The 13,948-nt window shown below is 37.4% G+C and overlaps 1 protein-coding gene across 2 annotated transcripts in view; it reads left to right on the top strand.

The window, feature by feature from the left end:
• TXK (TXK tyrosine kinase) overlaps positions 1–13,948 on the top strand; it is a 51,738-nt gene that overhangs the window by 11,352 nt on the left and 26,438 nt on the right. Inside the window, exons 2-6 of one of the 2 annotated variants that reach the window (XM_033105392.1) lie at positions 4,103–4,157; positions 5,205–5,307; positions 6,001–6,206; positions 8,769–8,834; positions 11,542–11,596. In XM_033105392.1, the coding sequence (XP_032961283.1) occupies positions 4,103–4,157; positions 5,205–5,307; positions 6,001–6,206; positions 8,769–8,834; positions 11,542–11,596 (485 nt within the window). Of the gene's footprint in view, positions 1–3,962; positions 4,158–5,204; positions 5,308–6,000; positions 6,207–8,768; positions 8,835–11,541; positions 11,597–13,948 lie in introns of those variants that run through there. The other variant, XM_033105393.1, reaches the window with a different exon arrangement.

Raw genomic sequence — 13,948 nt, forward strand, 5'->3', positions numbered from 1 at the left:
ACAGTCTACACCACATTCTGAGCTGCTTCACTCATTTGTGTAAACTACATTTGACTTTGCATCCCCTCGTCCTGATAGATACAGATCTCTATGGGACTCTAAAACAGCACTGGAATAAACTGGTGTGGATGTAAATTAAACCCATTCCTGCCAAAGTAGACAGAACCCTCAAGCGCTAATGTACCCTCTTTCTAAGGAGTGTTTTTGGCAATTTGCTCACGTAGGCACCGCCAGATGAAAACTGACAGAGAAGTTGAAATCCAAACATCTAATAATACATAATGTAGTGCATATTTTTGGAACTTAGTAATTTGTTTTATTTTAGTCTCCAGAAATCAACCTTGGGATGATCCTTGGAAAATACGTGGTTTCTGGGTACAGGCAAAGGAAGAGAAGAAGTTATTAAATCAGGGGTAAGCGGTGAAATAGTAACCTTTCCCTGGCTTGCACTAGAACTGTATCTTCAGGGTAGAAATGAGGCATTTCCTACTGGACCACCCATGTGTGTATAGCCCCAAGACTGAGGAATGGTAATGTCCAAATCAGAAAAAGAGAAGTAACCAATACGTGAATCTAGGTTGAGAAATTTAGAAAGTCAATTTCTATGAAAGGAAAAGGAACTAATTAATATATATTGATTACTGTGCTGGATGTATTTGTTCTCTTCCACCTTGTTCTACACTGGAGAGGTGACCTACAAGGATTAAATGTGGTAGGTAGCCAGCATCCTTGATGGTTTAGTGACCCCAACCTCTTGGTATTCATTCTTCTCCACATTTCACTTTGTCCTGAAAAAGTGATCTGCAGGGATTGGTCCAACATGCTTCCAAGACTTTGACTTCTGGCTGGATCACTCCATGGCGGGGGTGGGGTTGGGGGGAGAGCCTTGGAGGGAAGTTGTGTCCCTCCTCAGCAGATCAGTGCTCCTGTGCTATCCAAGTGGTCTCTGCTCTGCTCAACTCTCTCTCCCTTTCCTGGTCCTTGTGAACTTAGGGATGATGGCAGTTACGTGACTGCTGGACCCAGGTTTCTGTACATCCTTGTGGTTTCCTTACCTCCATCCATACTTTTCAAATTAGTCTCTTTGTAAATGAAACTTTTAAAAATTATTCTAATTTAAGTATGTCGTGTTTCATATTGGAACCATGACTGATACTTTAATTGGTATCAGAAGGGGCTCTAGAAAACAGAGTCAGAATTGGACCTGGGATTTATTTGGTCATAGATTTAGAAGTCGTGAGAGAGTCTCATTGCTGGGAGAAATAACTCAAGTATCAATTACTGGCATTATCATTGGTGGTAGCCTGGGATGAAGGGCAAAGTGCAGGCAGTATATGGAGCTTCTGAAAGTCCCAATATGAGAATCACAGCACAAACCCCCAGGAATTTGGAATAATGCCTTCGCCCTATGCTGATAACTATTTCAATTTGAAAATTAGCTCCTGGCTTGCTACTGGTGAAGACTGAATGACCATGGATCGTGAAATATATATATGATCCCAACTGCCTATCGTGAGCTGAGTGTCATCTGATTCACTGAACCATAAAATGGGGCACCCACAGCAGTAATCCATCATAATACGGAAGTGGTATATATGAAAGTGGGCCTCGGTAGATTCAGAAGGCTCAGGAAGCCTTCATGAGCAGGTGACTTATACTTACATAGTACCTGTTCTTTTCTGCTGCTTCTTCAACTCACACCAGAGGCCTCCATGGGAGTTCTCCGTCCATCAGGCCTGATTTACAAATAGATCTGCATCCTGAGCCCACACAAATGGGAAATAAACAGCCATTGTGCTACAGCCCTATTCAGAGGTAGCCTGAAAGAGAGAGCTGAAATAAAACCCTCCCCGAACTTTAAGTATATCCATCTGTTCTCTTCATTAAGGCAAGATAGTCTGAGGCATTGATCTACATTGACTATGGACAATGGCAAAAAAGTTGACCTGCTAGTTTGGAACACTGAAAGAACAAGATCAGGAGATTGGTAGGAAGGAGATCTGGGGGAGAAGAATGTGGTTGACACTCTTTCAATGGGAACAGAATGCAAAGATGTACCTAGAGGTCTAAAAGATGGTCCATTCTCTGGGGTCATTTGGCCTTCTATTGATTTCATTGGTACTTGCTCAGTGGTTCTTTGAATACTCTGACCACGTGTCCCATAATTCAGAAGCAGGTAGCTTGATAGGACAGAGGAATGGCCTGAGAAAGGCTCAATTCCTATGACATCTGGGAGGAAACATCTTGCAAAATTGTAGTGGTGTCCTACAAGAGGCAATAAATGTCTTAAAACAGCAGTAAATATGTAGCCACGATGAGTGAGTCTGGGAACTAAGGAGTGAAGAGTGGAGTGGGCCCTCTCCCCACCTCAGCTAATAACACTGGAATATTGTTCCCTTCCCCTGTGACTTTGGGGTTGGTAGGTTTAGAGATTCCAGGTCCCAAGGGAAGAATCCTTTCCTTAGGGAATGTTGGAGGTTGAGACTGCTCTCTGGCCATTTTGGGATTCCTTGTATCACTGGAATGATAGGCACAGAAAGGGGTTGGAAAACAAAACAAAAGCAGACTCAGAAACATAGACGAAAATGATGATTGCCAGAGGGGAGGGGAGTAGGGGGCTGGGTGAAAAAGGTGAAGGGGAATATAGTCAATAAGTTTGTACCGTGACGGATGATTATGAGAACTAGTGGGGTGATCACATTGTAAGATACAAAAAGGTAGAATCATTATATTATACACCTGAGACTAGTATACCTAATATAATGCTGTCTACCAACTATACTTAATAAAAGGAAGAAAGAAAGAGGTCAGTGTAGCTGGAGTGAGGTTTCTGATTACCAGGAAGGCATTGAGTAGTTTTGTGCTGAGTGGCAGACGGTACTGGGTATCTTCCGTTTGCTCCCCTCTTCTATTTTCCAGGACTTTAGAGAGGATGTCTAATTTAATCTTCTCAACAACCCTATAATGATAATACGTCTTCTGGATTACGCTCTCATTGCATAACTGATATTGTTCTAGGTACTTTGCATGAATTAATTCAATTAATCCTCGCAGTACCCTTTCACGCTAAGTGTCCTGTTATGCCCGTTTTATAGACAAGGAAGCTTAAGCACAGAACAGTTAAGTAACTTGTGCAAAGTTGCAAAATTGGAGATTAACCTCTGCCCTATAAAGCTTCTCAAAGTAGGTAGGAGGTATGATTATCTTGTTTTTACAGATAGGAAAATAGAGTTAGAGAAGTAAAGGAAATTATCCCGGATGAGTCAGCCCCACAGCTAGGATTCGAACCCAGATCTGTCTCCCCTCAAAGCTCACACTCATGTCTAATGTACTCTGCTTGCTTCATAATACTTCGTTCAGGTGTGAATATGAGAAAGAGCTGACTATGAAATGTAGATTCTATGGACATAAAACATCCTTTTCATAAATTCAAACTTTTTTAAAAAAAGGCAAATGATCTAACTTAAATCAAATAGATTAAACTCAACAATTAAAGTGTAAGCATGACCCAGATTACTAAACTACCGTAGCTAGTTCTTTCTTTAAATATTCAGCTTACATGCATTCAAATGTATTTTGTACAAAATGTTACCTATTATATAATACATTATAGTCAATATAAAATATGTGTTTATATTTGATATAAATATATAAAAATATATATTAAAAATATGTACTTTTTAAGGAAATATAATGGATCTAATTCAAAATCACTGCTAGCAGATTTTCTAGAACACTGTTTTTGGAATCATGTTCTTTTGTACATTTGTTAGCTGATATTAGCCCTGACCAAGATAAGTGAGATTGTAGTGGTCATTTATCATTCGCAGACTGAGGAAATGCATAAACCAGACCTGGGGAGAAGAGCCTGAGAAGGGAAACCACACTGATCAGGGTGCCAGTAACTGACTTTTGCTTTGGTGGCAAGTTTTCATCTTCCACTAGTGACAGAGGTTGCGGTCAAGATGTTACATATGCTTTATAATAACTCCTATCACCATTGCCCTCAGGGATTGCCTCCTTTGGAATAGCACCACCACCTTGTCTATCCAATATCATGGACCTATGGTTTTCTAACAGTTGAGAATGCTCTGCTTTTCAGATAATACCATCCAGTCGATTTTCTGTTGCTGCTGTTGCTGTTCCGTGCAGAATCGGTAAGTCGACTTTTGAGGCAACTTCTTGGAAATGAATTGATTCTGTTTTTTTATTGTATAGTGAATCTCCATGTCTCTTTGCATCTTCTGTTTCTTTTGCCTGGAAAACCCTTCTCCCATTTTCTCCCTGTTGAATGCCAGTTCATTAAAACCGTAGGTCAGATGTCAGGTCTTCTGTGATCCTTCCTTGATCCTCTTCGATTTAATTGCTCCTTTGATTTTTGTTCCCAAAGTATGTGGCTTGATTCTCTATTTAATATTTATTTCATGTATGTTATTTATGTGTCTTGTGTTCCACTCTGTAATTTTTACCTTTAAGGGTAAGAATTCTGTCTTAGTTGAATATCTCCCCCAAACTATCAGTGTGTCTTACACTTTTGTGCCCAGCAAATGATTGTATAAGAATAAAATCCAAAGCACCATGATAACAGTAATAGCTAACATTTAATAGAAGTGTCCGATGTGTCAGACTGTGCTAAGAAGTAATTCTCAAAACCACGTATGGTTTTGTTTTTTTTTCACAACCCCCATTTTATAGATGAGTAAATTGAGACTTAGAGAGGTTGCATGGCTTACCCAAGGCCACACTATGAAATGGTAGAGCTGGGATTCTTAATCCATTAAGAACAAACCCATGTTCTTAATCACTATAACATGTCTGCTTATAACAACAATAGGTGCCATGTAATGAGGTAATGCATGTAAAATGATAAATGTGGAGCCTGACACAGAGTAAGTTTTCCATTGTCATGATTATAATTGTATGCCCTTGATATGCACCAGACTCTGTACTGGGCATGTGACATATGTTTTCTCAATTTTATTTCATAACAACTCTATATGCTCTTAGCATCTCTAGTTCCCAGATAAGAAAAATTAAGTTCTGAGAGGTAGTAACTTGCCCAAGGAAATGGAATTAGTCTTCTAAATAAAAAAGCTTTTGGAAAAAGACCCGTATTTCCCTACTAGTTTTGTGATCATCTATTGGATTTAAAGATAACTTGAATGCAAATAGTCATTTGTAACATGATTGTTTTTCAATGTCAGACAAGTGAGAACACAAATACGCCTGAGCAAAGATGAAGAACTTTCGGAAAAATACAGTCGGCATCGCAGGCCATGGTTTAGTGAATTGCCAAGTAAGAAGCAAGTGAGTATCATTTTAATTAGGTGGGGGTGCAGAGGAGGCTTGTGTTTTTAGGGTCTATAGTCCATGAGGCACTGTTTGCTGCCATGTCCAGAACCTAGAACCGTGCTTCGTACATAATAAGTGCTTGATAACCATTTAGTGAATGAGTGTTCTAGAAGAAAGTGGAAGAAAAAAAGACTAACATTGCTGGCTCTGCTATATTCTGGAAGAACTTGAAACTGGACAGTGAACAGGAAAGAACATGCATTCTGGCTACTGCCATTGTGAGGCCAGGATTAATTTTCAGTTCAGTGTTGGGGGAAACAGTACTGGTAGGCAGTATGGTGAACACAAACACAAGCTTACAGCGTGTGAAAGAGAAGGGCTGCTTTGCGTTTTCCAAGAGAGAAAAGCCTTTAAGACAAAGTAATGTTGGGGAGGAAATCAAGTTTTAAGAATGGTGACCTGAAAAAAGTCCAAAATGTTGCCAGGAGAACTTGTGATCTTGAAAAATGTACAAAATGATGAGTGTGTTGCTGAATCTGAAAGTTGTTTTATAGTTGGTCATTTCCTGTGTTTATCCCACCCTGGCTTCTGCTTTGGTGCAGCTGGATGGGAGAAGTGAGGCAGAAGGCAAATGTACCATATGCCTCTTCTTTATTAGCACCGATTCCTAAAACAATGGTACAATTATTCACTCCTTGGTTTTCACAGTCCAATAGGGGACGTGTACAACCATCAAAACGCAAGCCGCTGCCTCCCCTCCCATCCTCTGAGGTTGCTGAAGAGAAAATCCGAGTCAAGGCACTGTATGATTTTCTGCCTAGAGAGCCCTGTGATTTAGCTTTAAAGAGAGCAGAGGAATACCTGATACTGGAGAAGTACAATACTCACTGGTGGAAGGCAAGAGACCGTTTGGGGTAAGACTGCTGGCTTGGTCCTCTTTTATTCTCTAAAGGCTTCTGAAGCACAAAGAAGACTGTTTAGTGGCTCAATTTCTCCAGGTTCACGACTCTTCCTTTAGTGTGAAATTGAACCTGTTCTCCCCTTCCCTACGAGAGAGCATTATAGTACCCTGGTTTCGGACACTCTCAGAAGTAGATATATCTGGCTTCATATCCCCATGCTTACTCCTATATTGTGAGTCCTGGGGTCAAGTTACTTACCCTCTCTGAGTTTCCGTTTCTTTTATCTTGACGTATATCTTGACAGATAACTTGACATTATCTTGACGTATAACTGACATATAACATTGTATTAGTTTCAGGTTACAACATAATGATACAACGTTTATGAAATGATTACCACAATAAATCCAGTTAACCTCTGTCACCACACATAGTGACAAAAAATTTTTTTCTTAAAATGAGAATTTTTAAGATTTAGTCTCTTAGCAACTTTCAAACATGCAATACAGAATTATTAACTATAGTTACCATGCTGTACATGGCATCCCGATGATTTATTTATTTTGTAACTGGAAATTTCTATCTTTTGACTCTCTTCACACATTTTGCCCACCCCCACCCCCTCCTCCAGCCACCAACAATCTGTTCTCTGTATCTATGAGCTTGTTTTTTTGTTTTAATTAAAAATTATTTTTTAAGATTCCACATATAAGTGAGATCGTATGGTATTTGTCTTTCTCTGTCTGACTTATTTCACTTAGCATGATATCCTCAAGGTCCATTCATGTTGTCGTAAGTGGCAAGGTTTAATTCTTTTTTATGGCTGAGTAATAGTCCATTGCATACATGTGGCACATTGTCTTTGTCATTCATTCATTGATGAAATTTTAGGTCATTTCCATCTCTTGGTTATTGCAAATAATTTTGCAATGAACGTGGGGGTGCATATATCTCTTAAACTTAATGTTTTCATTTTCTTCAGATAAATATCCAGGAGTGGAATTGCTGGATCACATGGTAGTTCTATTTTTAATGAGTTCTCGTTTCCTTATTTGTAAAATGGGAATAGTAATTCCTACCATGTAGGTTCTTGATCTGATTTGTACTTTCTTTGGAAATTGTACTTTTTTTTCTGTTAAGTTGTAAGGTAGGAACAGAAATAGCATGTTACTCATTTTCATATTTCTACAATGACTGGTTTTGGAAGTAGGTACTGAATTAAATAGGAAAGGAAAAAAGACCCTGGGATGCAAACAGACTTCACTGTGTCAGTTGCAATGGACTGTCCATGCCAGACTGCAGTCCTGGCTAGAGAAGAATTCTGAGCAGTGTCTAGGCTCCCTGGGAGAGGATGCTGGCATTAATTTCTGATCTTTGTCAGATTTGGAGATTATAAGTATCTAAGTGGTAGAAGTAGCTACATTACATACCTCTTTCTTTATATTTTCCTGATGATTTGGCTCTCTTACCAGTTCTTAGTTTAGACTCAACATGTGATAGAGACTTTTCAGTGGGAAAAGAAGCATCAGTAGTTTTAGGCCTGTGTAATTCACCACTCCTGAAGGACTCAGACCTACAAAACACACAAAAAAACCCAACTAATTAATTCTAACTTCAAAGTTAATAACTGAATGTAGTTTTTTAAACAATATACAAACATGATAAATAATACCGAAAGTCTGCGTTGCCGTTCCCTCTCAACCCAGTCTCTTTCTCAAAAGTAAGGACCATTATTCATTTAGTGAGTACCCCTCCAGATAATTTTCAATGTACTTTTATGCATATATTGAAATACATGGTATTTTTTGCAGATTTAATTTCCCTAAATCTTATCATACTTTAGGCTTTGTTCTGCAGCTTGCCTTTATTTCTCAAAAATATGTCTTGGGGATCTTTCTGTAATTTCAAATTTACAGATGCAGATGTAGGAAAAGAGAAATCCCTACCCTGTTCGTGGGTATATAAATGAGTATATCCTCCTGTAATTGCCTGTAAGGGCAATTTTTTCTATCTATTGAAAAATGCACATCCTGTGCTATCGAACAATTTCCCTGTTTCGTATCTTTCTTAGAGAAATACTACTTGTGCGCACGAAGGCATGTTCAAGTATTTCTTTACTACATCGCTATAATAAGGATGTGGTTAAACTAGAATATCTACTCTGTGGAATACTGTGTAGCAATTAAACACAATTAAGCCAATATCTTTGCAACTGCTATGTTTTTAGCTTAGTCACTATGAAGTCCCAACGGTCATGTATGTGTAAGCGCCCGTTTTCTTCCTTGAAAAGATTCTGGTGTTATAACACATCTTAAAGTACTCACATTATAAGTCAGAATCTTAGTATTTATTATACAGAGATTTGAGTTGAATGTAGAAATGAAAAACCTTTTTTCCTGTTTTAATAACTTAATCCGTAAAATTAATTTTCCTATTTTAATAACTTAATCCTATTTTAATCACTTACTCTGTAAAATGAATCCCCTATGTCCTTGATGTTTTACAAGGGTCGTTGCCATGAGAATGCCACAAACATGTCAAACATTTTGATTTTTGCTTTGTCTTTTGTTGTAGGAATGAAGGCTTAATCCCAAGCAACTATGTGACTGAAAACAAACTAACCAATTTAGAAATATATGAGTAAGTCATCTTTAAAATGTGCCCTGTAGTTAATCTATGAAAATCAGGTACATTTTGGCAGCTTATAAGTATCGATGCTGTTTTTGGTCTATAAAAGGAAAAGAAAGTAACACATTTGACAGCTGTAGTTTAAGAGGTCTTTGATCCGTGTAATGGTGGATTCAGAAAGTTCTTTTTCTTAAACTTATTTTTGTTTCATTTTGTATAGCCACTTTTGTTGTTGTTGTTGTTTTAATGGTGACAGCATGAACTCAAACTTGGTTTCATGAAACTCATCTTGCACTTGTTTTACTATGTGTCCTAAATGGAAAATTACCTATTTTAAAAAATGACATTAAATTTCCAATGAGTGGAAAATTGAACTTAATATATAGACGCATTACTATATTTTGGCTCATGTTTTGAAATGTTTTAGAAATAGCTGAAGATGAGAACTAGGCTAATGCTGTAGTTTGCAAGAACTTTTGGCATGTCTGCTAGTGTCCTGCTTAGAAATCTGTTTTTGTTATAATAGATTTGGAAAATAGAGGAGAGTTTAGCAATCACGTTTCAGCCCCTCATTCTTTGATCATAAACTAAAGTTGAGCTATTAATTTACAGATAGAGAGTGGCAGAGCTGGGAGTAGTCCCAGTCTTTTATAAATTTGGGTTTACAGTTTGAGCCCTGGAGTGTCCTCCCACCCCACTGAGATACTTGCTTTGTAATTAGCATGTGCTTCCAGCAGGGGGCAGTAGGTGATATGAGTGGAGGCATTAAGACAGGTGCTTCTCTGAGAACCAGGCAGCAAATCTAAATTGAATGAGAAAGCCCCCTGGTCGGCCTTTCTACTAATTTAAGCCCACCTGGAGGCCAGACTCAACACATCCCGCCCCTAAACAAATCTAATTTTAAAAGCATTGGTTAATAACGTAGACTTTATTAAAAGGGAGAAGGAGGACATGTCACAGGACACATGACATATGAGTATGGGTCACAAAGTTGTATTGAGACGTGAAAAATGAGGATAGTTAAGGGGCCTCTGAGATAAGAAGTGTATCTACATTTATTTCATAAGGGTATCAGAAGGAGAAGAGAGAGAGGAAGGAATTAAAAACCTATTTGAAAAAATGATGACAGAAAACTTCCTTAACCTGGCAAAGGAAATAGACATACAAGCCCAGGAAGCACAGAGAGTCCCAAACAAGATGAACCCAAAGAGGCCCACACCAAGACACATCATAATTAAAATGCCAAAGTATAAAGACAAAGAAAGAATCTTAAAAGCAGGAAGAGAAAAGCAGTTACCTACAAGGGAGCTCCCATAAAACTATCAGCTGATTTCTCAACAGAAACTTTGCAGGCCAGAGGTATTGGCATGAAATATTCGAAGTAATGAAAAGCAAGGACCTGTAACGAAGATTACTCTAAAAGCTATCATTTAGAATCTTAGGACAGATAAAGTGCTTCCCAGACAAGAAAAAGCTAAAGGAGTTCATCACCACCAAATCAATATTACAAGAAATGTTAAAGGGACTTCATTAAGAAGAAGAAGAGAAAAAAAGATTGAAAATATGAATAATAAAATGGCAAGAACTACATATCTATCAACAATTACTTTAAATGTAAATGAATTAAATGCTCTAGGCAAAAGACATAGGGTGGCTGAATGGGTGAGAAAACAACACCCGTTCATGTGCTGCCTACAAGAGACTTCAGATCAAGAGACTTACACAGACTGAAAGTAAAGGAATGGAAAAATATATTTCTTGAAAATGGAAATGAAAAAAACACACAAAAAACGGGGGTAATAATACTTATACCAGACAAAATACACTTTAAAACAAGAAACAAAGAAGGACCATTAATCTCACTTCTGGGTATTTATCCTAAGAAGCCCAAAACACTGCTTCAAAGGGACATGTGCATCCATATGTTCATTACAGCATTATTCACAATAGCTAAGATGTGGAGGCAACCTTGGGGTCTGTCAATGGATGAATGGATAAAGAAGAGGAGGTACATATATACAATGGAATATTACTCAGCCATAAAAAAGAATAAAATCTTGCCATCTGCAACAACATGTAGAGACCTAGAGGGTATTGTGCTGAGTGGAGTAAGTCAGACAGAGAAACACAAATGCCATATGATTTCACTTATATGTGGAATCTAAATACAAGATAAATGAACAAACAAAACACAAACAAACTCATAGATACAGAGAACATTTTGAGGGTTGTTAGATGGGAGGGAGGTGGGGGGGCGAGTGAAAATGGGGACGGGATTAAGAAGTACAAACTAGTACTTACAAAATACTCATGGGGATGTAAAGTATAACATAAGGAATATAGTCAATAATATTGTAATAACATGTAAGGTGTCAGATGGGTACTAGATTTATCAGGGTGATCACTTTGTAAATTATATAAATGTCTAATTGCTATTTTCTACACCTGATACTAATATAGTATTGTATGTCAACTGTAATTTTGAAAAGTTGAGTTGAGATGTGATAGGATAATCTAGATATTGCAACTCATAAAATTGTACTAAACTAAATGAACTGATACATTATAATAGTACATTATTGTTTATCTGAATTAAAATACACACAATTTTAAAAAATCAGTTTTGGAATAAGTTTTTCAAAACAAGGGAAATGGAGCAGGTTGTTTTCTGGGAAAAAATTAAATATGAAATTTAAAAATATTTTTATTGCTTTTACAGGTGGTACCATAAAAACATTACCAGAAATCAGGCAGAACGTCTTTTGAGACAAGAGGTAATTTAATTTATTTTTGAGTAAATCTGTGAATATTTTCAAATTTTCTCAGAGAGGTATATTATAAAGACTTTTCCTAACTAAAATGTTTACTTCCTGTTCTTTTTAGATCTGAAATATTATTATAATTTTATCTCTATACACATTTTCTGAAAAGTTATAAAGTAGATGTCTTTGTATCAGATCATGTTTTTCATTGATTTTCATCATAATTTCAAAAATGTGTTTCTCCTGAAATGATTTCAACTCCAACATATTAGCACTCCTTCTTTCACTTCAAAGTACCTTCTGCCAATAAAGCTATATTTGAATTGCCCGTATACCTTTGCATCAATGCCAATCAAACATACGCTCTATCCTCATGAGCTTAGCTTAGGCTTATTAAAAACACAAATACAGAAAAATACACGGTACTGCACTTTCTTTGTTCTTTGGGAACAAAGGGAAGAGTAAGGTAGCCAAAATATCAAGCTCAGCTCGAAACTGCTCGTTTAGATCAAAACAAAACAAGAATGCATATTTTTAAATTTCCACATGACGGTAAATACCAACTGTGGGTAAATGTAGAGTCAAAACTAGAAACTAGGTGAGAGGTATGTGTGTCATCACTGCTCTCGGATATTGAGGAAATCTAGAAATATAAGTGAGAAAGAATCAGTTCTGTAACTAAAAACTCAATGCCAGTAATGGCTCAGGACATAGGGAAGGTACAGTTAATAGCTGGGGACAGGCAGACCCCCGTGACACAGACCCGGACTCAGGTGGCTGTGGGGATGGACGATGGAGGTCAGGCCTGGCTTCCTTGACTAGGAGGAAATGGAGCGTGGCAGCAAATGTGGTACCACAAATGATGACAGCAGGTGGCCTTCTGCAAAGTGATCTCAGAAGGTCCAGTAGGACAAAGAAAATGTTCTGACAGGCAGGTAGAACTGGAGAAGGGGCGGCCAGAAGTAGCTCCACAGTAAGCAAGTTGGTTACAGGTAACAAGGCAGAACCACCAGGCTGTGCAGGTTCTGGGTGAGAGGTTCTGCATCTGAGAGGAAGTCTGAATTGGGTGAGGGTCTGACCTCCCTCCCCACACTAGACACTAGAACAGGGAGTTATATCACAGGCCCGCATATCCACAACCCGGATATGACAAATATGTGGTAACAGTTGGCCATAACATTCCTTAATGAAATAAAACATTACAGACAGGTAAGCCCATCCTCTCATCTTCCGTGTCCTTCCTCACTCCCCAGGAGCAATCAGGGGAAGAGAAGGGCATGTTCCCTTTTTGTCCCTGTGTTTATATTTTCATCATATATATGTGTGTAAAGAGCCTACAGTGTTATTTGAGATATTTTAACATTTGACATAAAAGATCATGTATATTGATTTTTAAATTAAACATTATATTTTTTGATTCCATTCATATGGGTACATTTAGATCAAACACGTTCCTTTTGCTGTATAATATTTCATTGTATGAATATACCCAAACATATCCACTTCACTATTGATAAGCATTCAAATTGTTCCTAATTTCTTACTATTACAAACAGTGCTGTAAAGAACTTCTTGTACATATCATTTGATACAGAGGGCAGGGGTTTCTTTTGGTTATACCCAGAAATGGAACGGTCTGGTCAGAGGGTATGTGCACATTTAGCATTACTAGATATGTTCAAATCATGATTTAAAGTGACCTGTAAGTTTGTAATCTTACAGGGAATGAGAAAACTAGTTCTCTACATTCTTGTCAACAGTTGGAAGTTTCAAATTTTTTCAATTCATTGAGTGAGAAATTTTATATATATTTTAAAATGTGCATTTCCTTGATAAACATTTTGATTGAGTAATTTTTCACGTGTCTATTGGCCAGTTGGGCTTCCTCTGCTGTTGCATGCCTGCTACTACTCTGCTCATTTTTCTATAGTGTTTGCCTTTCAAACTGATTAATATATATTTTTAAAATATATTCTGAATACCAATATTGTCAGTTATGAGTTACAACGATATTTTTCTGGTTTCCTCCTTTAAAAAAACTTTATGCTGTTTTCTTATACAGAATTTAAAAAAAATCTTAATATCAAATTTCTCTGTATTTTCCTTTATGATCTCTGCTTTTTTGTTTGTTTACTACAAGAAATTCTCCTCATTCCTGAAGTAATAAAGGGATTTTAAATTTTCCTTTAAATGTTCTAAAGAGTTGCTTTTCACATTTAGGTCTTTAATCTGTCTGAAGTGTGTGTGTGTGTGTGTGTGTGTGTGTGTGTGTGAGAGAGAGAGAGAGAGAGAGAGAGAGAGAGAGAGAGAGAGAAAGAGAGAAAGATTTAAAAATATATACAGATTTTTCTTATATATCTTTAA

The sequence above is a fragment of the Rhinolophus ferrumequinum genome, chromosome 5 (assembly GCF_004115265.2).
Source record: "Rhinolophus ferrumequinum isolate MPI-CBG mRhiFer1 chromosome 5, mRhiFer1_v1.p, whole genome shotgun sequence".
Lineage (NCBI taxonomy): Eukaryota > Metazoa > Chordata > Mammalia > Chiroptera > Rhinolophidae > Rhinolophus > Rhinolophus ferrumequinum.